Genomic DNA, 26,279 nt, shown 5'->3' with positions numbered 1-26,279 from the left:
GCTGCTGTCCTTTGCTGTCTTTCACTTCTACCCAGGTGAGCATCCAGTGGCTACTGATCAGCTGAGAAAATCCCAGCTCCTGTTGAGCTGTGATTTGCAGTTTTCCCCCGGAGACATTAAGAATTTTGCAGAGATGTAATAAAAGATTCAGCAGACACAATGACAGGAACATGCATTTTGAACGTATTTAAGGATCCCTGCGCCAACTTAATCGAAACTGGCAGAAGAGGAACAAGCTGACATTCAAGGACGTCTGTCCAGTGGGGACGCGGAGGGAAGAGCGATAACAGTGGCCCCGACTAGTAACCGAGCCTGGGGACCCACAGAGGCATTTCTATGTGATGTTCCAAAGGGGAAGTATGTTTGTGCATGACATACATGATTCCCTGTCTGTCCCACTGAGACTCAAAGCCCCATAAGCTGAACAAATCCCACTTCCATGAAACAGCTTGAGTTCCAGTTTAAGTTAAAAAGAAATGCCTTATTAGTAGAGCCTGGTCCTAAGAAGCAAGCAAGAAATGATGCTGCTTTTTCCCCAGTGATTTCAGTAAGCAAGAAAGGAATTGTGTTATACAAAACTGCGGACGATGGGGAAGGATGTCTCTTCCTCTTCTATTATTAATTAATTATCTCCTCTTTAGAGACCACTAGCTAAAAGGCAGCTCTTCGGCTGCTCACTGAAAGGTGAGGGAAGCAGGTCGTGGGAACTTCATTTTCAAACACATTTTGTCTCTGCCACTTACAAGGGTTGGAAAGAGGATGGGCAGTCACTAAAAGTCAAAATACCAGGCGGTTCTGGTCCCATGCAGGGCACACCCCAAAAGAGGAACCCAAGAGTGCCTTATGTGTTAATAAAGAAACTATTAAAAGACATTCCAACACTGAAAAGCACAATCGGTTCATTAAAAATAGTTTTAAATGGCTGAGAAGTACCTTTGGTAAAGAGAAAACATTCTTCCTCAGCCCGTGAAGTTACATCTGCACGGGTTAGCTGGAGGTTATAAAGCAAACAGCCCCGTGCATTACAGTTAAAGTTACACTAAATTATAAAGCACTTGCCCTTAAACGTGAGCCTTCCCACGCAAGACTATTGCTGGGGGCCCCGCACCAAACATGCTAAGTAAGAGGACAGCATATACTTTTCTGTGATATAAGATGTGAATGATAATCACTAATAAGAGATCCAAGAAAAGCTCACAGAAAGCCAGCAAAATCTTAGTTAAACTTAACTGACTTAAGAGCATGGAATGCTGGAATGAAGTCTAAAATCCTCAAGCCAAAATACTCACCAGACACAAATGCTGCTCAAGTAGAATGCGCTTTGGGACAAGAAGAGGAGGGTAAGAAAGTAAAATAAGGGGAAAAAAATCAGTACAATGTGGAGCTCAAGGTGGGGTTTAACTCTGCGTGCGAGGGGGGACATTTTAACAATCGGATAATACATTTAAATGTATGTCTGCTAGGGATTGCTTTACAATGAAGTAGTTTTATTTTCTGGTGGTCAATATGGTGGCCAATGGCTGACAACTAAAAACTCCTAGGCTAACACCTAAAGAATAAAGACCCAGAATATTTAGTGTTGGCTGGGACCCCAAAAATTCTAAGTCTCAATTATCTGTAAGTGGAAACAAAGACCCAGGCCATCATTAATCAGACTTCTATTTAAACTGCTGAATGGCAGGAAGAAAATCTGTTACAGTCATCTCACTCCCTGAGATCTGTCACCCTGTTCCTGTCCAGGGTTACAGACTTTTCCCTGCACTACCACCTTTCCTTCCTCCAGCAAACACACTCCCTCCCTGACTCCAATGCCAGGTCAAGGAGTTGGGGGAAACCATGCAGGATCCCTGAGCCACAGCCAAGAGGCATAATGAAAGCAGTGTCTCAGGAAGGGGAGGTGAGCAGGCCCAGGTGACCACAGACACACAAATACAGTCTGAAGGAATGAATATGCTAACTGTCCATCCTTACTTCTTACTAGACACACAGAATAGTGCTTAGAAGCAGTAAATTGCTCAGATTCCTGGAGAAAGCATCATGCTTGCATCTCAGGCTACTTGGTAACGATCAGAGCCCTGGATTGTTCAAACCACCTAACTCACAAATCCACATAGAACAAGGTATCACATCTGGTCCTGCACCTTCTTATTTGAGTCTGCTTTCTAAATCCATAAAATACATATGAACAAAGAAAAGCCCAAACTCTTATTCAGGAATTTATGGTTCATCCACCAGCTTTATAAAGTCACTCTTATGAGACCTGCAAATATCCTGGAGGTGGCTGGAGCCAAGCAAACAGAAAGGTTATTCCTGGCCAACTTCCTGGAGCAAAGGCTCCTGGCCCCGCGTGACTTTCTCAAAGGGGCTCCAGAATCCGGTATGAAGGCAGCTTGGGAGCTGTGTGAGGCCTGGGTCTCTACATGTCCTCCCTCTGCTCTTCACAAATGAGTCTGCGATTTTTTAAAAAAGATTTATTCATTTGAGAGAGAGAGGAAGAGAGAGAGCGAGCACACGTGGGCGTGGCGGGGAGGAGGAAAAGGGAGAGAGAGAATCTCAAGCCGCCTGTGCGCTGAGCACGGAGCCCGATGAAGGGCTTGATCTCAGGATCCTGAGACCATGACCTGAGCCAAAACCGAGTCAGACACTTAACCGACTGAGCCACCCAGGTGCCCCCATTTTTTTTTAAAGTCAAAAACCAATGCATTTGCAGGGAGATTTAAAGAACAGAAGGAGGCATCCCCCCAAATAGACTCAAACAACAGTAATAAGTGTTTTTAGGGAAACAAAACCTGTGGAATTTTCCCCCACTATTTGGGAAAATATCTTACTACGTTAGACCAATGGTTCCTGATTTTCATTATCAAATTATCACATCATACAACTAAGCTCTGCACAAGGACTTGATGGATGTTCAATTATTTATTAGCCTGTTAAACAATTAATTTGAGTGTTTACTAAATGCCAGGCACCGTGCTAGGCCCTAGAGACACACAGGAGTACCAAAACCTGGTTCAGCAGGCCCAGGGAAAGGTCAGTGAATCAAAGGTATGAGAAGTATATAGCTGCTGTGTGTGAGTCCTTAGTAAGTTCTTTACGATGCTCACACAACATTGGGCACGTGCTGCTCGGGCACGGGGGGACAGTCTCCTTGGACCACTGCAGCACGCTGTGCTTCCGGGATCCCATGAGAGGAACACACCCGGCACAATGTGCCGTCACCCCTTCTCTGGGTCTTTTTCCAGACAAAGGAGACCACATGCCACCCCCCCGCCACGCCCCGACTCCCAGCCCCTCCAGACCTCCTGCTCCTGCAGGGCAGGCTGCAAGCCGTGTGCGTTTAGGCAAGGCGCCCCCGAATCCCTCTCTGGGACTCACATGACACTCTAGAATATCTCTGTGCTCAGACAGCACCTGCGTTTGTTCTCACCATCTCTACCGTCTGAGACCATCGTGGTGCCTGATGCCAGTGACTGGTCTAACTTCATGAGGTTTCCTTAAAAAGTCTAAACTCTATATGAGTTTTTCACTACATAAGATATTCCAAGATTTACTGTTTTTGTGATCACTCAACAAATATTTACTGAGTTCCAGGGCAAATATTTACTAAGTACGCCCAAGGTGTCGTTCATACCCCAAATATCAACCAACTGGTTAGATATCTGATTTGTGCTTAAAAAAAAAAAAAAGAGATGCATTTTTATGGAGTCAATTTGCTGAAAAGAATACAAAATAGTACAGCAATCAAAATTCTCCTAATAAACATTAAGTTACATAAATTCTTTTAAGTGACAGCTAGCCAAGCACTTAAGTTTGGAAATAGGGTGCCCTCAGCAAGCGATTGGGGTGAAGAGATGTACCTGATCCTTTCATTAGGGTTTACTGTTGGTCAAACTTTTTACCTTTCTTTAAACTTTTTTTTAGCCAAAAGAAAAGGAAAAAATTTGAACCATTTCTTTTTTTTCTCTTCAGTCTCTAGTATCTGCTAAACAATGCTCACTGACATGGAAAGGAGGTGAAGAAAACATGGTTGCCTCACCCCGAAATGTAGTATTAACTAATTAATTTTCGAAATAAAGAGGGCATTGTCTGCTGACATTTACTATGAAAGTAAAGGACGAACAAGGTCCAAAGTCTGAAATGTGCATTCCACAGCACCCTCTGAAATCTGCTCCCTACGCACACTAGTCTCTAAGACAAGCCTCACCCCATCAGACTGCCAAATGGACTGACTTTGGCAAGCAAGCTCGGAACATTTTAGGTTCTACAAACATTACCCTGTTTTAAAAGTAAATTTTGACTACTTTAAGGAATTTAAAAATAAACCTCGGTCTCAATGAAATCAAGATTCAATCTTACCAGACTTCTAAAACTAACCATGCAATCAGACGACATATTAGCATTACTACAGCGACTCGGGTCTCTGGGGCAGGAGAGGCCCACTTCTTCTCAACAGCCCTCCTCCTCCAGACGGCGAGTCCGCGACCATCTGCTACACTCGCTCTTCGGGGGTCGCTGGGATGAGAGTGAAAAGCAATACATCATGTACCTATTTCCGCCAAGATTCAGCCACAGCCTGACTTCTGAAATAAGACTAACGGAGTGAAGAACAGAAGCAAGGAGAAAGAGAAAAAAACAGAAAGGAACACAACCAGAAGAGGAACAGTTCCTCCCATCTTTGTAGACAGAAATGAATGCTGAGAGAGATGAACTCCTGCCCGAGACACAAAGCCCGCGAACGGCAGTGCCAGGACTCACACGGGCGTGTGAGCGCCAAGCCACGTGCACACCCCTCACCTGGCGTGGGGAGCAAGGGAGAGAGGGCTGGAAAAGAGAAACACGAGCCGTAAAGTAGCACCAGTGGTGCCTCCAAGGAGGGCTGTCTCCCTACCCCCAGAAAAACTGTCTGACGTTGTACTGTATACCTGCCGGCTACAAATTAAATACACTGGCACTTTTGCCTTCAGACTCATCTAAATAACGTGGCAGGTTGTGGGATGGAACTGGGGCCTCTAGAGGATACCGACCCACTACAATTTTTTATTTTTTTAAAAGACTTTATTTATTTATTTGACAGAGAGAGACACAGCGAGAGAGGGAACACAAGCAGGGGGAGTGGGAGAGGGAGAGGCAGGCTTCCCACCAAGCAGGGAGCCCGATGCGGGGCTCGATCCCAAGACCTGGAATCATGACCTGAGCCGAAGGCAGACGCCTAACGACTGAGCTACCCAGGCGCCCCCACTACAATTTTTTATAGTCTGGGGATTTACTCCTTTAGATTTTTGAAGAAAAGGATTTTTATCTTTTGACATTTCTTTGTGATACAGTAAACAAAATACAAACAATCAAACCCCAATTAACCAGAATCATGTGGACAAAAAAGGGTTTTATTCACTGTCAAATATTGTTGCTACCCTACATCACTGGGGCTCCATTTGATGCCATGGAGATCGGGGAAGGGACCTCAGTTGCTCTAAGAGAAAAGAGAGACAGCCTTGCCCAGGAAAACTGGGAGAACGGGAAATGCCAGAAACTGCCATAATGGGAATGTCCAGTATGGGAGCCCCTGGCATAGGGGACTCCAGACCACGGGAACAGTGCCCAGTAGGGCTTAGAACTGAATTCTGCAGTTCACTGGGCCCTGTGAACAGTGCCCATCTAAAGAACCCAGTATGACCATCCTTTCCTGCAACACGCCTACTCAGCAGTCCTACAGTCTGTATCAGTAAGTAAAGGCTTAGGATTATGTCGCTTTGAGTAATCTTCTGTTGTAAAAGAGGAAAACAGGAGGGAAGAACTTAATACAACTATGATCTGGTTGTCTTTCTGAACTAATACATGGACGAAGAGCACCGATGTTTAACTTCTGTGCCTCAGACAACACAGTGGACGACCTACCTAGAGTCTGCCCAGGCCGAGACCCAGCTCTCGCCTGTCCATATCACCTCTGCACCTCTGAAGGTAAGGACCATGCAGTTTTTACCTGTTTTCAGCACCTGACACCATGTACGCAAGTACTCATTGAATACTTGCTGAATAAGTGAATAACTAACTTTGAATTTGTCCACTCATCGTTCCAGCATCTTAGAAAAGCCATTTGGTTTGAGTCTAGTGACTGGGGAAATCAGACACTGGGATCTGCGTCAATGCCAGGCTCATGCCACAATGCTAATGACGTGTTCAACGTGATTTCTGTTTCAAATTTCCCAGCTAAATAACTCCATCGCCAGGGCTCAGGAAAGGGGAAAAGTGTGGATCACTGCAGAGCACATGCATCACAGGAAGACAGTTTGGAAACATGCTCAGAGCTGTCATCTGGCCCCTGGGTGTTAGGATATACCATATACAAAGAAACCAGATTTCAGGAGGTAGATTCTCTCTCGTAACATAACACAAGAGTTCTCAATTCTTACTTTTTTAAGAAGAAGAGTCGAAAGCAAGTAGCGTCCTAGGGGAGAGCAAACAACACCTCTGAGCAAGTGAGCCACACGTTGGAAGAGTCAGAAGGACGGCAGGAGAAGGCGACACAGGCTACAAACGGCATAGGGCACAATGTTCGGGGCAGGGACGAGGGTGTGCTTGACTGTCAGCCCCTTTCACGGGCTCCTTGATGCCAAGCCTGCTCAAATGCACAGCTCTCAAGCCTCCGGCCACAGGCGGCACTCAGACTGACCATCTGTCCGTGAAACCACCTTCAGGGAAGTAAACCTGTGTTTGGCAGGCACCCAGAACCATCACAGGTTCCCGACCATGTGAGTATGGGACTTGCCAAGCATCATTCATGGAGTCTTCTGCTGCCATGGAGAACAGCTCTTTGCAGGGCTTGGATTAGGAATCTGCTAATTTCTGGATGCAGAACTCTTTCTAGTTGTGTCATAACACCATTACCTTTCCATCTTCAGATGGCAATAAGAGCACCCCAAACCAGCCCCGCGAAGTGTTGAGAGGCTCCAGGGGGCACTTTCCAGATCTAGATCCAGGATGCTCCAGCAGGGCCGCTCTCATGCCGCCACACCTGCGCGCGCTCACACACGCGCACGCGCTCACACACATGCGCACTCACACACACACTCCACTCCCGCCATCCTGTTCACTCTTACTCATCCTTACACATGCCATCAGTCTGCATGCACTTCCTTCACCCTTTCCCAGCCACCCACGCTCCGCCCCCTCCCCTCCCATGCTCCACCCTCTCCCCGCCCCCTCCCCTTCCATGCTCCACCCCCACCCTTCCCCCTTCCATGCTCTGTCCTCCTCCCTCGCCCTCCTTCCACTCTCCGCCCCTGCTCCCTTACCCCTACCCACCCCTCCCCGCAAGCCCTCCTTGGTCAGAGGGTCTCTCACCTCATCAACCCCCAGGGTTCCTTCCCTCCTCTGATTGCCTAGAGTTATTTTTTTCTACTGCAAAGGAAACATCATTATTATCATACTGATTTAATGTTTAACTGCCCAGATGATTCAGATGGCCAGTGGGGTGTAGCCTTGTCTCTTAGTAGGGAGACATGACTTCTCGCCTTTTTGAATTCCTCAGTGTTCTCAATTAGACCCCGTAATTAATGGCCAGACTGCCGGTATGAAGACGGAAATCTAGAAATGAACAACTGGAAGCTTTAAAATGAGATTTACATAAAGTACCTCATATTTGGTGATAAACGGAATTAAAACAGGGCATTACTATGATTCTTGCACTGATCTCAATTTTATCCACCAAAAGATTAACAGATAATGTTACAAAGCAAAAAAGCACACACAGGTGACTGATCTAACGAATCTTTTTGTGAGAGGTGCTGGAGCCTAAAGGGCCAAGAAGGGGTAAAACAGAACCTATCACTTTATGGAAGGTGAAGAAAGACAGCAGCGTAAATGGGCCAGGATAAAATCACAGTTTCCACTTGACTGACCCTTTAAAACATTCTCTATGGCTTAAGTGTTTTATAAACAAAACTAAAAAACAAACCCAAACACCAGTCAGGCGGGCCCATCTGTGGCGCAAGTGCAGAGACACGTCTTTGCGCAAAGCCTTCCCGTCCCCACTGGTGACTTCTACTCGCCCACAGCCCACAAGCTCCTTCTCAGCAACACATCTCATGATTTCGCAGCTGCGGCTGGCTCTTCTGTCTCCCTTCCTACTAGAATTACATCTGTGATGCCCCGCATCACAACAGTAAGTACTGTTGATCATATAAATAAGTAAATGTATAAAATAAGGAAGTGGCTTTGGCAGGACACATTTTACAGTGAAGTATGTGGCAGACCCAACTGCGAACAGAGTGCCTTTACAAGCATCTGTAAAAGGTTCTATGTTATACAGTTGATCAAAAGGCTCAAATTCTTGAGAAAAATTCTTATGAAAAACTTCTATTCCACTTTTTTCTACAACTTTTCTTGATGGACAAATATAGCATTTTTATCTGTGTTTTTTTAATGCCATTCTATTTATTTTATTTTTTATTAAGGATTTCATTTATTTACTTGTTTATTTGCGAGAGAGAGAGAGAGAGAGAGTGCGAGTGAGCTGGGGGAAGGGCAGAGGGAGAAGGAGAGCATCTTAAACAGGCTCCACACGCAGCACGGAGCCTGACACGGGACTCAGTGTCACGACCTCTCACGACATCATGATCTGAGCTGAAACCAAGAGTCGGCTACTTAACCGACTGAGCCACCCCAACACCACCCTATTCAAAGTTGTACGTACATAGCACTCTCATCCCTTTAAGAATAGATTTTTCAGAAACACTAAGCTAAAGTCCTGAAAATACTGACAGGCCTGCTGTATTAAAAGAATTGGTTCCCTGCCCATAGCTTTAATATTTTCTCAAGTTTTTTAAAGGAGGGATCAGCCTCAAAATGTAGAACTATCTCTCTCCCCTCACACCCTGCAACCATATAACTGATGATTCTAAAGCATCAATATCCATGACCACATAATTTCAAAGTCAACTACTTCCTTGGTTTAATCCAAAGTGGTCACGCAGCACAATGCTATCAGCATAAGCCTTCTGAAAATGGCCTTGGCCAGTCCTTCCCATAGCTCTGTGACTAAAAGACTCTCGCCCCTGACGTGGAAAACGTATTTAGAAACTGCAGAAACACGCTGCAGAGGAATGTCCCCCAGTCCCCGAGCTCCACTGTCTTTCCCCATCTCTCTCTCTGCCCTCTTTTTAAAACAGTGAAACCAGATAATGTCAACAGCAACCCAAACCTGATAAAGGTGAAAAGGATCCATCACTTAACCCCCTTCTGGATCTGACTCCTTTTTTTTACTGAGCTGTAACTGACATAGAGCATTATATGAGTTTCAACATAATTTGATGTTTGTATATATTGTGAAATTATCAAAATAAATCTGTCACCACCCACAGTTACAAAAGCTTTTTCTTGCCATGAGAACTTTTAAGATCTCCTCTATTAGCAACTTCCAAATGCACAGCCCAGCGTTCTTAGCTACAGTCAGCACAGCCTATGTACGTGACGTCCCCATGACGTACTTCACAACTGGAGGTCTGACTGACTCTGCAGGTGACAGTGAATCTGTCCCAGGCACACAGTGGAAAACTACGACACACGGCAGTTAGATGAGTCTTCCAACAGTATGCTGAGTCGAAACTGCGGGACACCGGAGAGTACGTGCCGTAGGACGTACGAATGGTCGCACGAGATCTCAGAGCAGGCACAACCAGCGCGCGGTAACAGAGCTCAGAGCAGCGACCGGGGCAGGTGAAGAGAGCAGGAACGAGGAGGAGGCAGCCGGAGGGGACGTTGTCCATCACCCCAGAAAGAAACGTTCCAAGTGGGCCGAGGTGTGGACCACGAGGGTCAGCGCCAATCAAGCTGAGCGCTTCAGACTGGCGCATCTCCCTGTGTGTACACTCGAGCCTAATCAGAAAAGGAGAGTGCTCTCCCAACTCACCGAAAGCTCATCACCTACGAACGTGAACTAACACTTGGTCTCTCCAAAGCACTCAGTATTTCATAAAATACGCCGACATCACTCACCTGCAGTGCGTGCAGAGGAGACCGCAGAAGAGGCACAGAGCAGAAAGCTGGGACGGGGCGGGAGCCGGCCATGACACAGACCCAAAAACGTTTCACAAAACATAGTGTTCAAAGATCTACGCTACAGATCGACAGGCTCCCCCCTTGAGGAAAGGTCTGGTCTCCACATACTGATGGTCACCCAAACCACATGAACAGAGCTGGTGGACGCGGCCACTCGGAAGCATGAGGAAGCAACTGCTTCATTGTCATAAAGGTTGACGACCATCAAGACTCCTGTTCAGGCAGCCTCGTCACAGATGTATCCCCCACAAGTAGTAACAGCGACTGCTGACAGAAAGTTTTACGGAACTCTGTAAGTCAAGGCCACCGGGACACCGAACCAACTGGTAGGCAGGCAGAAAGTGCGCAAGTGTCTGACGAAGAGCTCAACGGATGAGACAGGGACACATTATTTCATGCGCATTCTGGTTTTCCTTCTCTGACACATGTATCCTCCTCCTTTTGGGGAAATCAACACAAGCGGGGGCACTCATGTGGGCTTGGTTGGATGCGAAGGCGAGCAGAACCTGTGCACACTCACCTGAAGCCGGCCGCATGCTGCTGCACGGGCTGGTGTGGGAACCGGCCGGGCCACGCGTGGTGCAGGCAGAAGGACGGAGAGGGCTGCAGGCAGCACGCAGTCTGGTAGACGGGCGAGGGGCTGGGACACAGAGGTGCAGAATACTCGGAGCGTGGCTGTGTGCAGCACGAGGCCAGAGCAGAAGGCGCGGCCGGGCCAGCCTCAGGGCAGCCCTCTGCGTGACTACTCTGGCCGGCCAGGGGCTGATGGAACGGGCACAGGTGGCAGCATGGGGACAACATCGTGGGTACTCTTTGGTGGCTGTCCACGGGCAGAAAGGAGGACTTCACGGTGCCATTGACCTGCAGGCATCCATTCAGACTCACTTTTGTTTTTGGGGCCTCTCTGGGTGTGAGCTGCTGGGAGGCAAGGTCCCCATCACAGGCCGTGAGGGCGCCAGGCTTGGGGGCACTGGTTGCGCTGCTGCCGTTGCTCAGAACCACAAAATCACTGTTCCCGTTGCTCACAGCCATGTTCCAATTTCTTGGCCCTAAGAGAGAAAATGATATAAAACCAGCCAGTGCCAGGCAGGCAGGCAGAGATGCAGACAAGACAGGAAAGCTACTGGAAGGAGTCAAGAGCATGGGGGGAACGCAGCAGCCTCTATAAGGGGCCCGGCGGCCCGTGGCGCTCGGGTCCACAGCTGCTCTGTGCACCGGCCTGTTCCTCCCCACCTCTGCTTTTAACCCTTCTCTCCCCGTGCTTGTCCTCGGTGTGAAGTATGGGGTAAGACTTGGCGCATTTTAGGAGAGGATGGGGAGAGAGAGGGCACCAACATCGCCCTTCAACTCCTCAGCCAGGCCTGGGGTGTCAGGACACAGGAGTAATGACAAAATGACAGGCCACCATGACGGCAGTGAGTTCTGAAGGTTAAGATAATCTGAATAATCTTAAGAACATCTTATGTCTTAGAAAGATCTCAAGAAAATATGATTTTTCCCCTAAGTCTCTCAGGTCCTAGAAGAAGAAGAAACAAAAGAAAATAAAAAGTAATCAGCTAAGCCAAGAATTGCTGCAACCAAGATATCAGACACCAGAGTTTTTCCTCCTCAACTGATGACTATAATGCTTAAAAAATGAACAAGCCATGTTAAGTTGCCAAGAACTTATTGCTTTGTCTTCTATGTTATGTATCATTGCTTGCACATGAGAAAATAATAGGAGCAGGATTTGCTTGAGATTTTTGTTTTTTTCTTCCTTTTACCAGAAGGTCCAGGCTTTCAATGTAAAGGAAAATTAACAAATTACCAGTAGCATGTTTCTGTCCCATCAACAAACAAAAGCTAAAACACACAACTTCCTCCCTCCCCGCTCACCCACCTCACCTCTGACCACATGCAAAAATCTGGGAATTTGCAGTGAGAACAACGGGTCACCCACTGCCGGCGGTCTGTTTAACCCGCACGTTAAAGTCAACAAGAAAAAAGCAAGAGCCCATGCGGCTCACTAGCCCTTCAGGCAGGGCACTCCTCAAGCAGAGAGAACAGCCTCCAGAGCAGCCTCTCCCCACCTCCTGCGGTCACGCAGGCACCAGAAGAAATCACCTTGGCTCAGTCTGAGCATATGGTCATCCAATCTGGCAAACCTGGGCCCCCACCAGGAAGGTCCCGTGTGCATTCTCACCCAACACCTGCCCCATGGCAAGGGCATTTCTGAGCAGAGCGCACCACAGCGATGCGCAGTTCCAGTCTGATCCTGGTGGCCAGAAGACGCTGGGCACAAATTCAGCATCGTTACTGTATTTACCTTTTGGACAGAAAAAGACTACTCAAACACACGTACAAATTCAACATCCTAAGAGACGGAATTACATGGACTTCAAACAATTTCTTTGTAAATTATTTTAGTGGAAAGAAATCTATGAACATCAGAATATACATAAAACCGGGTGGATGGTGACTTCTCTCCTCCTGTCTTATCACTTCTGAAAGTGGTCACGGGTCCCAACCTCCTTTGCAGGGACAACAGGGAGGGGTCCTGAATATGTAGTAAAGGCAGTTTCCCTCTCTGGGATAGGCACCCGGCACAGGGCGCTGGTGGCAGGCCCGCTGTCACCGGCCCAGGGGGAGGGCAGGGCCTCCCCTTGCTGTCTCAGCGCGGGATCTCACCCCACCCCCAGGCCGCCTCAGGGAGGATCTGTCACAGCAGCTTCCTCTCACCAAGAATGTATCCACCCTTTTGCCAACAACAAAAAAAGCTGCATGCAAATGTCTGAGAACAATTAAGACATGAATCAGAGGGCATCTAAAGAGGCACTAGACTTTTTCCAAAGCCAAGTGAAATTTAAGATGCTTGTTTGTACGCTTAAGTGCAAGACAGCCTAGAACGTGTAAGAAGCACTAGTGACAAGACATAAATGTGGTCACTTCCCAGAACCAGACACTCGTGGACAAACACTCCACACAGAGAGATCACGGGCTCCTCTCCCCCCCACCTGGGACCCTTGCCTTCTCTCCAGAACTCAGCCCGGCTGCCCCAGCTTGTGGGGTCCGCAGCTCCGCTGACCCTGCCACCTGGAGGGCCAAAGGGGGGATGTTTTCTCTGATTTGCTGGTTGGTTTTTACCATCAGGTTCGTTAATATCATCTCACATAATCTGTGTTGTCCATCAGTCCTGTCGATGCTAATCACAGCTGTTCCGGAAGTTATGCCGGTGCCAAGTGTCTAACAACCACGTAATCCTCGAAGTTTTAACAAGAACCTGGGCTTTAGACAGTGTCCCAGCCTCTAGCAGCCTTCGCAGCACCGTGATGTCCCTGTAAACTCTCCAGTTCCCTCTGTGTCCCCATCTCCCGACTGGACGCTTCTCCGGGGAAAGAGTTTTCTTCGTAACCAGAATCCCACGATCATTCTCTTACTTTTACTGCAAATGCATCATTAGGTGGTTACATAAGAGCTAAACAGACTTCTGTAGGCCGGCCAAGGGGCCTAATCACGGGTTATAACATTTCCCCCCACGATTGGTAAAATGCAGTCCAAGTGCCAAATCATGACTTACAAATGGAGTTTTGGAACATAACCTGTCTCTCAAATTGGAGACGTCTTTCAATGCAGTAGGAACTAGCAGAGTAAACAATCATTTGAACTCTGGCTTATATTTGAAGTAAGTCACATGAGCTTCTTATGATTCAGGTTCTTTAATCATAAAATAGAAACAATCAAATTGACTAAAGTTGTGAATTATAAGCAAAAAATAATTAAAAGCAAAAACAGAAAAAAATTATTCTAAGAAATGTCTGTGGATTAAGTTCAGTAGATGTATTTGGCCAGGAAAACAGCAAACTTTCCAATCTGAAGTCAAAATGGAGCCTACAGCCTTACAGAGAAAGATCTTATTTCTTTAGAAAAAAATCTGGTCTGAGCCTAAGACAGAGAGAGCTAAGGGGAAAACAGATAAGACAGAGGAAGAATCAACAAAATAAAAAGGAACTATCAAGACAGATGTAATGCCACGTGATTATGTCTGCAGTGAAGTTTAAAGAAAGTTCTGGATCAAATGCACCGAACTGTTAAGTCACCCATTTCCCCACCCGTCACACACAGAGGCAGCCAAAAGAAAGCTGTTCCTGAGCTACTGTTGGCCTGAAGTGTGACAGGGCCCCACGGCCAGAAATCTGAGTGCATTTTCCTGTTGTTTGTGAACAGAATGCACCAATATCAACACATTCAAAGCCACTAATCCCACACCCCTTATTTTACCTCTTCTACTAGTGTTTTTATATAGTGCTTCGGCAGTTTGGGGGCCATAAGGCCTTTGGCCAAGGACCATCTTCTGATTACATTTTAAAATTTAATTTCTTTTTTCACTGAGCCTCAGTTCTTCGCACGTATTAATCAGGATAATACTCAATGTCCATCTCATAGGACCACAATGAGAATGTAAAAGTGTTCTGGAAACCATTAAGGGCTTAGAAGAGGAAGGAAAGCTTCCAGGTACATTTGCGAGGCCAGCATTGCCCTGATAGTAAAACCACACAAGGACACTGCAAGGAAGAGAACTACGGGCCAATATCCCTGATGAACAGAGAGGCAAAAATCCCCAAGAAAATATTACCAAACTGGGTTCGACAATATATTAAAAGGATTATACACTGTGATCAAGTGGGATTTATTCCAGGGACACAAGGGTGGTTCCACACTCATAAGTCAGTCAGTGTAATACACCACATTAATAGAATGAAGGAGAAGAATCATACGGTCCTCTCAACAGTTGTAGAAAAAGCTTTTGACAAAATTCAACATCCATTTGTGGTAAGTACTCTCAACAAAGTGGGTATAGACAGAACATATCTCAACGTAATAAAGACCACATATGACAAACCCTCAGCTAACATCATCCTCAACGATGACAATCTGAAAGCTTCTCCTTTACCATCAGGAACAAAAGAAGGATGTCTACTTTCACCACTTTTATTCAACACAATATCAAAAGTCCTAGCTGGAGCAATTAGGCAAGAAAAAGAAAGAAAAGGCCTCCAAGTCAGAATGGAAGAAAACTGTCACTCTTTGCACATGGCATGATATCATATGTAGAATACCCTAAAGACTCTACCACAAAACTGTGAGAATAAGTGAATTCAATGAACTTGCAGGATATAAAATCAATACACAAAACCATAAAGGGCTGTGTATTTATAATGGAAGAATTATCATAACTGGCTGATTGAGTGTTAAGAGTATAAAAAGATAAGAAAGAGGCTTCCTAGCTTTAAAGCCAATATCATGCTTTAAAAAAACAGCAGCTGAGGGGCGCCTGGGTGGCTCAGTCAGTTAAGCGTCTGCCTTCGGCTCAGGTCACGATCCCGGGGTCCTAGGATCCAGCCCCGCATCGGGCTCCCTGCTCCGCGGGGAGCCTGCTTCTCCCTCTCCTCGCCCCCGCCTCGTGTTCTTGCTCTCTAATAAATAAAAAAATTATTTAAAATAAAACCAAAACAGCGGCTGAGACATCTGTAGCTTAGAAGAAACAGTGTGGGTGGATCTGAGTTTGAAAGCTGACTCTACTGCTTTCCACCTTTGAGAATGTGGGTCAAATTATTTACACTCTTACAGTCTCTACTCCTGGCTCTTCTTAAACTTCAAATGCAAATTAGCACAACCATCTAAGAGAGCAACATGGCGCTCCTAATGAGAATTTTAAATACCCCCCAAAGGTCAAATCCTTTGACCACAGTACTACTAGGAATTTATCTTTTGGATATACTTGAACAATGTGTAAAGATAAATGCACAGATAAAGATGTTACAGACTGCCCCACTGTCTGTACCAGTGAAAACTGGAAACAATCTAAAATATCACCAATAGCAGACTTAAATTTTGTCGTATCTGTACACTGGGCATTCTGCAGAATGAGTTAGATCAGGCTATATTACTATGGAAAGAAGTCCAAAGTACATCTTTAAGTGTAAATAAAACCTAGCTACAGAACAGCCTAATATGGTATGAATCCATTTCACTGAAAAAGGAGAGAGATACATATATATATGGTCAGGATACACAGATAGTTTCTAGAAAGACATACAAAATGCTAACATTGTTTCCTGCTGGAGAGCAGGACTAGGAATTTTGGAAGGGTGGCGAAGACTTCCATATTTCATTTTCTGTAGCACTTACAACTTTTGCTATAATTGTATCTTCTTTATAGTAATAAAATATTAATAAAACAACATAAAGTGTCTAGCACAGAGACTAACATTGCACAAAAGGTAATTATCATTAAAATGTAAAAACAGAAAGTTATTTTACCTTAAAGGATAACTAAACATCTATTCAGTGGATGTGTTTTACATTGTTTATCTTCTGAAATATATCTGCTGTTACAATAACACCCCACACAATATACTGAGTAACTGGATGAAGCAGGAAATGAACAGGAAGCTAAGGAGTAAGAACAGATGATACAGAGTATTCAGGACAGGTTTCCATGTCGGGTTTCTGGAAACACACATGACGATCTATTGGACCAGAACTATCTATGAACCAAGAAAGAGAACCATCACCAGTTCCACAGGTAGCTGGCAGACACCGTGGACACCGCAGAGACCCTTCACTCATGTTTCAACGTAGAGAGAAAAGTCATCGGAGTTCATGTGATTACAGGGATCACACGATCACCTCCTACTCTGGTTTGGGACCCAGAAAACTTACAGATTTAGCTGTAGAATATATAATTACGCATAACATACACAATTGGTATAATTAAGTATAATAATATAGTAATACATATTTTTATAATATAAGGAAATTATATTTGAAAGACAGAAAGTAGGGATGCCTGGGTGGCTCAGTCGGTTAAGCATCTGCCTTTGGCTTGGGTCATGATCCCAGGGTCCTGGGATCGAGTCCCAAGTCGGGCTTCCTGCTCAGTGGGGAGTCTGCTTCTCTCTCTGCCTCTGCCCCTGCTTGTGTGCTATCTATCTCTGACAAGTAAATAAATAAAATCATTAAATATACATATTTTCTTACAAAATAAATGAAAGCAGAATCTCATTGGATATATTATTGTATAACCACAGTAGGATCTGTTTGAGTTATGAAAATTTTATTCATCAACATACTGTATATGAAATAAGTTACAGGACACAGGGTCACAAAGGGGGCAATCAAACTATTTAGGTGGCCAGCAGAGCACAGAGATCTCTAAAGCATTGTTATGCAAACCTCGTTGTAGCTACCTGGAATTGAAAATCAGGACCGTGGAAGCACAATCAGAAAACTGTCAAGTTAAAATCTAAAGGCCATGATGAGGAGAATACACAGACCTGTTCCAATCACCACAGTGACCTCCAGCAAAGCCAGCACGACCTCTAACAAGGCGGGGCTCACCAGCTGGAGGAGCGCCACCCCCACCCCCATCGACAGCTCCAGCATTTCACATGCAGGATCCCACTTGATTCACCCCTCAGAAAAAACAGGTGTGGCAGGCATCACCAGTCCGTTTTGCTAAAGAGAACTGAAGATCCAGAGTCTCAAATGGTAGGCCAGGAAGCCCAAGGCCCAGGGTTTCAGGGCTTTCTACTAAAGGACTCTCCATAAGCTCAATCATGTGTTCTAGAAGAACCCTCATCTTCGTCAGATGCATATCACCAAACCTAACAGTAAAGGGCAAGACAGGATCCCTAGCACGGTCCCGTGCTCTAGCCAGTCACCTTTTTCAGAAGAGTGATGCTCCCCACAGCACAGTTTCACTGAGTAAAACACAAAACACTAACCCAGTGCTTCTCAAACACAAGCATCACTTGGGGATGTTGCTGCAATGCAGATTCAGATCCAGTCCACATGGAGCGGGGCAACAAGCCTCCAGCAACGTGCCCACACTGCTGGTCCCTGGAACACACCTCATGCAACAAGGCAAACCACAGACTCGCCAGAGCATCAGGCCTCAGTTACAACAAAAGGCGCACAATTCAAGCAGCGAGTCAAGCAGGGAAAGGACAGGAGTGACAGAAACAAAGGTCTGCTGTTCCGATGAAGGCAGAGAAAAGTAACACATTTTAGGGAGAGATTCTAGTTGGTAACTGAGTTTAAGTACAGCTTGACAAAGCGCTACAGGTACAGATTTTAATCTTTCGGGTGCAATTCACAAATGCGCATTAAAGCACCGTGCCCAGTTAACTGGGTGAGACAGTCTTTTTCCCTCAAGTGGTAGCAGATATTAGGGGACGGATATATAAAGACACACCAGGGATAAAGGCATTCAGTCACCTGTATCCATTACTTATCAAATTTGTTTTAACATGAAATCGTTCGCCTAAAATGGCTTGATGCTCATCCCAAATGATGGCCTCGTTTCTGATCACTATTGATACTTGGTGCTGTGGCCAGAGCGTAAGTAGCTTCTCCCGCTGCACATGGACAAAGAGTTGTCCTGTAGGCTCTTCCCTGGCGGGGCTGCTAAGCGGGCCTGTAGAAGGCCGTGTCTCAGTGATGTTTTTCCCCTTAAAGGCTATTAAAACTGGTTTTTTTTTTTATCTTCTGTGTCAAGCGTTTTCCTTACAATACCTCTTTGTAGATATTACTAAACTCACTACAGAGAACCCGGGGGTTCAAAGTATTGAAGTGTAACTGATCTAAATCACAGGATTGGGATTCCGCCCCAGGCCAGACCAACAAGGCTCTCCAGCTACCTCAAGATGTCTCCAGGGCAGGGCCCAGCTCCGGGAGCTCCGATAGGACCCCTGGAAGCTAAAGATACAAAACCCAGTCTGAAGGTCGCATGAAAAATCGCCTCTGAATTCAAGATTTCCCAAGACAGTTTCAGAAGGTACAATTCAGAATCCAAGAGTGTCAGAGACATATTTCACTGAATTAAGAAATGTTTTCCCCTGCCCTGGACCTGTGACTTTCGGGACTAGTTCTGTTTTCATTTGTGGCTGGATGCAACATGTGTACAATAAATCATCTCTTCTGCTGTCTTAGCTGAAGGAAAAAAAAAAAGAAGTGTTTTCTATCCATGCATGTTATGCAAACCTGAAAAGCAAGTCATGCAGCGTTTGAACAATTTCAAAACGTAACTGTGATCTGACAGCGAAATCTGTATCTTTAATCAAAGACGCAGGTTTGTTAAGGAACTGACAAGATCGGTCTTACGTGAGGAAACAGAATCTTCTCCCCTTCTGAGACAAGTTCACAAACTTCCTACCACTAAGCTCTCCTTCAAGAAGAACACTTAGCAGTATCTTCACTTAATCACCGATGAGGATTTCAAATGTTACAAAGAACTCTACAAAAATAAGGGAGTGTTGCTATTGTTCCCCTTCCTCAGAGATGGCGATAAATCAGAAGTTCTCTCCCTCGAGAGACAGTGGTGCACACTGGAGAGCCCGTCCCCTGAGCACACATTCCGCGAGAGCCCCCTGGGTGCTACACTATGCTGTCCCCACACCAGGAAGAAGCAAACTGAGTCCGGGAAATCTGAGAGTCACAGTTCACTCTTATAATGAAAACGTAACTATGTTCTATTAAATTTATATTATTGAGAAGGTAGTTCTGATTTATGACAACAAACACCACCTTTGAAAATGAAATCTGACATTTTTATACAACCTCTTTTAATATACACAGTCGATACTGATAAAGACATCAATAAATTGTAAACGTGAAATGTTTCATCATTACAACTGTTCATGCCATTTACAAACAGCTTCGTGATATGGAAAAAAAAACGGTCTGATAAATTGTCCCTCCCAGATTTACAACCCAAAAATATAAAGGTTAAATAACCTTAGGCAGATCTTACAGTGTCACAGCCAAGTCTGAAAACGCTGTTTGGGAAGCAGTCCTACAGCCAGCTAAGAGTCCGGTCGTCCAAGCAGAGACCCACGCGGGCAGGCGCCAGGGCCTTCTGGGCTGCAGAAACGCCAATCTCCGTTTTCTCGTGTGTTTTACATCCAATGCGCCTTTGGTAACAGGTCTACCTGGGAAGAGGAATGTAAAATAAAGCTTCTGTTTTACATCTGGGATACATGATAGCCCAGAACATCTTTTTAGCATGAACACTTGTCTCCCGAAATTCCTATTTCACAAGAACTATCACTGGATTGCGGTGATGAGGACAGTTTTCAGAGATCCCTTTTCCAAGTTCATCCACAAAAATTATCAGTCTGCACGATATGCACCACGTCTCCCCACACTCACGATACAGTCTCCACACATCTATGCCCTTCAAAAACAAAGGCTTCTTGTATCTCTGGGTTTCAATTTCACATGAGCTCACGGGTAAAACTAAGACTATGTAAAATAAAACCAGAGGAGTCTTCTATCGTTATTAGTATTAATCAAAGGTCTTTGACAGAAGTTCTGGAAAGCCCTCCGATAAGGGTTCATCTAACCTAGGAGCCGGCCACGACTGGCCTCTGGACTTGGCCACGAGTCTGGAAGGGAATGTAACATATACAACAAATGTTCACAAAGTTACAAGTCTATTACAGTGCTCTCAACCCTTTCTGCACTTTAAAATCACTTTAGTAATATAAAAAAAAAAAAAAATTACAGACCCAGGGCCTTGGCCGCAGAGGTTCTGACTGAATTCATACTGGAAGGGACTGTGGTCAGTAGCATTTTTTTAAAAGCTCCTCAGATGATTCCAATGTGTGGCTAGGGCTGAGAATCACTGATTTATATACATCTTATTAATTAATGCTGATCGAGTCATAAGAGCACCAACGGTCACTCAAAATACTCAACAGGCAAAAAATATTGCTTAAAATGCAGAATGCCGCTCTCAAACACATTTGGAACCGGTACTCCAAGTGAGATGTGCTTTAGAGCATTTAGATGGTCTTTCTCTAACAGTGAAGAGTACTTCTGAAGCTGTAAGGGTGGGGATGAGGGCGCAGTAAGGAGAGCGCCTTTGCCCCACAGTCTGAGAGACAACGCGCATCGGCACTGAGCAAAGGTGAAACATGGCATCACGTGGCCTCAGACCCACGGATCATTTGACTGAAGTTTAGGATACAGCCCATTTGACGAATGAGTTTATTTAACCTTCAAGATAAATTAGGTACCCAACTCCTTGTCAATCTTCAAAATGAAGTCCCAAGCCCTCGTAGTAAAAGAGCATGTTCCCTGAAGTTTTGTGCCAAGAAAAAAAAAAGAAAAAAGAAAAGAAAAATATATTGCATTTTAAGCATCTTAAACGTTCCAATTCTTAGATCAGACAGCCTTCAGACTCTGGTAAGAATTACAGGGCACTCTGGCAATAAGCAGCAACACCCCCCCCCCCTCCCCCCCACCCCCCCACCCCCCACCCACCACCCCCCGTGACAGGTCTGTGTTTAGGCCATAGAATTTCATCTGAAACTACTGCCTCAAGTAAAATCACACAACAGGCAACCTCGCAATCGGAGATCTCTCTGGGACACTGTAGCTCTTGCCCGGCAGAAACAGGATCATATTACAGAGCTTAACTGATGTGTTGAACAGATCACAAGTAAGCTCGAGGACACCAGGAATGTTAATACTTCACACATCTCAGAAACTTAAAACTGAGCAGCTAGCTTAAAGGAAAAACACGCCACCGAGATAAATCAAATCAAGAAAATTCTACTCCCACATATTATGAGGCAAAAGAATGTGAGAGAATTTTTCAAATGTCTTCCACAACACAGAAACTGAGATCAATCACCATAAAGAACTCCGGGTTGTTTGGTTTAGATGGTAACTGTTGTTTTTTAACACCATTCTTGGAATTATCTAAGCTTTCCCCACAAATGCTAACGTGTCTGATAGCAGGCTCCACGCCCTGCTGTTCTGTGAAGTCTGAGCAGTAACAAATCCAATTTCCCTAGAATGGCGCCCCAAATGGACTCTTTACCCAGAGTCCAGCAAACAGCGTCTCAAGGGCATCCTTCACTCTACAGAGCAATACCTCCAGGTACTTGTATCAAACACAGTTAAACACACCCTTTTACTTAGAGAACTCTGAGATTTACCTGAAGCTTAGGAAAACATCAAATTCGTAAAGTCTTTTTTTCTTCCTTGCTTTGGATCAGTAAGTTCACTCTTCCTGAGAACCTGGGTGAGACTTTCATAAAGCTGTTTGTCTTTACTGACGTTATCACTACAAACGCTTGTGAGCTCGACTTGCTCTCCTGCAGGCAGCAGATGAACTGAAATCACAGTGACCAGCCATGCGGGATCCTTGTTTGCCCACAAAGGGAATCAACTCATATTTTTCAGTGAAATAGGTGAACGTCCTTCTTCAGCAAGCATTTACTGAGCAGCTACTATGTTCATTGAGAACATTTCTCTTGGAATCTGCGTATGTGCACCTGCAGGGTATGAGCCTGCTTCCTGGTGATTAAATCAATAAAGCACAGAAATTCAGACGGAGCCAACAAAGGCTACCCTCTTCCCCGTCGTGCTTCTCTTTTACTTGAGTTACTTTGTTTTGTACTTTTTCCAAAAAGGCTGACAGGCTAAGCACCTCATCTGTCCAGTCCTAAACACCCATGTGTATTTCCTGTGTTAGGGTGTGATCAGGACTTGCCATTTTAAAGAACAGGCAGTATTCACAGAGCCGGTGTGCCAAGGCTGCCGGCCGCGCTCTGGATTATGGGCAAGGAGTGCACACCGCTCCCACCAGGCCAGCAAAAGGCACGAGACTGGCAGGGGCAACCCACTGGCGTACGGTTCCCCCACAGTTGCCAACAAGGGCTGACCAGTTCAGTAGAAACTAAAGACAATGGGCTCAAGGTAAAATGTGGGATGCAGCGTGCTACGATACATAGTATTTTCCAGATGCAGTAAGGTTTACATGTGTTTTCTAAGCTGCTTTGTAGGTCAACCTTTGTAGGTTCAGACACTTCAACATTTTTCATAATCAGTGCAAACAGTTCCTGATCACAATCTTATAATTCACATCTAAGATGGAAGCTAGATGAAAAATGGAAGACACATGAAAATACTCTGCCTTATTTGTGAACACTAACACAAGAAGTTACAAATGCAGTAATAAAGTACTCCCATGTTCCAGACTGGCAATGAAAGCATTTAGCCTAGTCAGAGATGTAAAGTGTAGAAATAAATGACACAATGCAAAAAGATTATTTATTTTCGCATTTTAAGAAGCAGAAATGTGTCAGCAGACATTAAAACCACGGAAAGCAGTAAATCCACTGTCCACAAGTGAAACATGCATTAGTTTGGAGTTTATTTACATAGTTTAGTGACTCCTGAGGCTTCAAAGGGAACTAGAGTTTTCTTAATTATAAATACTATGATCAAAAATAACTTTCATGTGGGTGAAGAGGATATATTCATTCTTTTTCTTTCAATGAGACTACCTGTTAGAGAAAATTTTACCATATTGTAAAGTGTGCTCTCAATTTCTTGCATTACCACTGAAGAAACTCATTTATGAAATGTCAATGATTTGAGTGAAATACCTCAGTTTTGACAAAGTTTTTATCTCCTAATTGCTTTAAAATTTACATTTTACTCTCAGACACATAAATATTTCACAAGTTAAACTAGTCTGAATTTCCCTGCCAGTGGCATAGAAATTATCTATCTACTGTAAGCAGAAGTGAACACAGTAGGGCTAAAATGGATGTTGTTTAAGGTACAGATTTGCAATGGGCAGTAAACAAGCCAGAGAACTCGCGCAGGGCAATGAATCCATACAACACTGAACCACCATCATCAAACCTGCGAAGACACTCAAACTTCACTACCCCTGACACTGGACAGAAAAGGTAACCACGTAACGGGATAGCAGTGCTAAATATCACTACAACAGCATTCATTGCTACAATATATAAATGTACCACATCAACACACCTACGTCTTCAATTTACACAATGGTAAATGTCAAATGTAGTCAATAAAAAAGAAAACACGTAAATGTGGCCCACGCATTCTGACTTCCACTCTGAATGGTAAATCCAATTACAATGCATGAAACGTGTCATTGATTCACACACAGCCTGCAGATTTAAGATGGGCATTGCCATGACTTACGCTTGCTGTGGACCCTTAGTTCTGAGGTAGGTATCTTCACCAGACTTCTATCCATATAGGTTGGAAGATGCTAATATTTTACCATCTTTTTACGATATTTAATTCACACAAGTAAAGTAATTCCTAGGGTTCTACACCTAGTTTTCTACCAGCTAGTAACAAGAGAAGCACATATTTTCAAAATCCTCTCCTTTAGACAGAGGCTAAAGAAGACTCTCAAAGCATGAAACAACATAAACTACTTTTTTTTTAAAGATTTTATTTATTTATTTGAGAGAGAGAGAAGGAGAGACAATGAGAGAGTACAAGTGGGGAGGAAAGGGAGAAGCAGGGTTCCTGCTGAGCAGGGAGCCCGATGCGGGGCTCGATCCCAGGACCCTGGGGTCATGACCTGAGCCGAAGGCAGATGCCCAACAACTGAGCCACCCAAGCGCCCCCAACATAAACTACTTTATTTAATTAATTTTATTTTATTATGTTAAACTACTTTAAATCTGAGGTTTCCTCCTGACTTACTAAAGAAAGCACATTTTAATAAACCCAAGAAATGGCTGACCTTACCTTTCTGTGTCAGGTCAAAATTCAAATAACCTTCATAAGATTTTTAATGCATTTAGATGCCATTCAAAGTTCATACCAAGAAAAAAACCTAGGAGTTGAAATTAAAATTCGATCCTAGAAGCAGAGAACAAAGTTCCGTTTTTAAATAAATTCTCAAACAACTAATTCACGCATGCAGAAGCATAAGTAAACGTATTACCTTCACGTGCAAAGAAGAACAGTGGCTGGCTCGGTCTGCGGCTCTGCGGCTCTGCGGCTCTGCGGCTCTGCGGCTCGGTCTGCAGCTCGGTCTGCTCCGGAGGGACGGCCCCAGCAGGAGCTGCAGGAGCGGAGGCAGACTGAGTGCGAGCACAAGCAGCAGGCTTTGGATTCTGCGTGTAAGGGGCCGGGGCTCTCAGTGTCTGGGCTCCTACAGGACAGGAGCGCTTTCTCCCACCTCCCCACCGAGGGGCAGGGTCTCGGCTATGGGAACAGCTGACACACGGGCTGGATCCAAGCACAAGGTCAGCAAGCCAGGATATGAAGGTGACATGTAATTTCTAGCCTTTTCCTGCTTTGGGCAAATTGCAACAAGGACTGTTTTTACTTAGAACTTCCTTTGATCTTCTGGATTTAAAGTTACTTAGTAGACTAAAGCAATGTTAACTGATATTATTTGCTTGCTTAGACTAACTTAAGTGTTACAGATTCAGTTTTCTGACACATGGGGCTACTACATTTAAACTAACACAAATAAACACCAACCCGTATTTATTTCCAAGTTCCGGGATTCTTATGTTTTTTCACGAATATTCTTGAGACTCTCCTTTTAGGGCAGAAAGTTCAGAGTTTTTAAAAGGCAGAGTCTTCTTTATTAAAGAGGAAAGTATTATTTAAAACAGTAATAAGTGTTTCCCTTCAATTTTCCTAAGCAAAACAGCTGTTTGTTAAATGACTTTGACACTACTTTACGGACTTGTGGCCCTGATGATGTCATTATTTTAAATTCCACAATGTAAAAACCTTGTAAATATCTGATATCTGCAAACAAATACTTTCCATTTACAGCCACTGGCAAATAAGTAATCATTTATTGAAACCCTGAAATCTGACTCTTCACGCTTTCTAATTAAAAAAAAAATGCATAAACTCTTTTAACAGGTTGTACTGATTAATTATGTAAAGACAGCACTTCCAAAAATAAAGAAGTTAACACCAAAAGCACAAGTAATCAAAGAAAAAATAGGTAACACTGGACTTTGTTAAAAGAAACTTTTGTACATTAAAGAACATTATCAAGAAAGGGAAGACAACTTACAGAAGAGGAGAAGGTATCTGCAAATCATGCATCTAAGAGGCTAGTATCCACAATATAGAAAACAACTCAACAATAAAAAAATGAGTAATACAATCTAATAGTCAAAGTTTTGGAACAGTCATTTTTTCCAAAGAAAATGTATGGATGGCTAATGCGCACATGAAAAGTTGCTCAATCAACATCACTAATAATTAAGGAAATGCAAAATAAAAGCATGCCTATACCACTGGACACCCACTAAGATGGCTATAAAGGGAAAGAAGGGAAGGAGGGAAGAAGGGAGGAACGAGGGAGGCAGTTGGGAGGGAGGGAGGAGGGGGAGGGAGGGAGGGAGGGGAAGGAGGGGGGG

At 44.5% G+C, this 26,279-nt stretch overlaps 1 protein-coding gene across 22 annotated transcripts in view; it reads right to left on the bottom strand.

The window, feature by feature from the left end:
• The window catches only part of DISP1 (dispatched RND transporter family member 1), a 174,968-nt gene that overhangs the window by 34,052 nt on the left and 114,637 nt on the right, over window positions 1–26,279 (bottom strand). For 8 of the 22 annotated variants that reach the window (XM_073899807.1, XM_073899810.1, XM_073899806.1 and 5 more), the window contains one exon: window positions 10,577–11,105. The exons of 1 other annotated variant lie outside the window; for it this stretch is intronic. In XM_073899807.1, the coding sequence (XP_073755908.1) occupies window positions 10,577–11,105 (529 nt within the window). Of the gene's footprint in view, window positions 1–10,576; window positions 11,106–19,833; window positions 20,028–22,043; window positions 22,405–24,832; window positions 24,928–26,279 lie in introns of those variants that run through there. 13 more of the 22 variants (XM_073899813.1, XM_073899814.1, XM_073899817.1 and 10 more) reach the window with 5 other exon arrangements.

The sequence above is a fragment of the Callorhinus ursinus genome, unplaced genomic scaffold (genome assembly GCF_003265705.2).
Source record: "Callorhinus ursinus isolate GAN/ISIS: 27379988/994484 unplaced genomic scaffold, GSC_fseal_2.0 scaffold13, whole genome shotgun sequence".
NCBI classification, from domain to species: Eukaryota; Metazoa; Chordata; class Mammalia; order Carnivora; family Otariidae; genus Callorhinus; species Callorhinus ursinus.
Note: the sequence above shows the minus strand (reverse complement) of the source record. Positions and strands in the feature narration are given on the sequence as shown.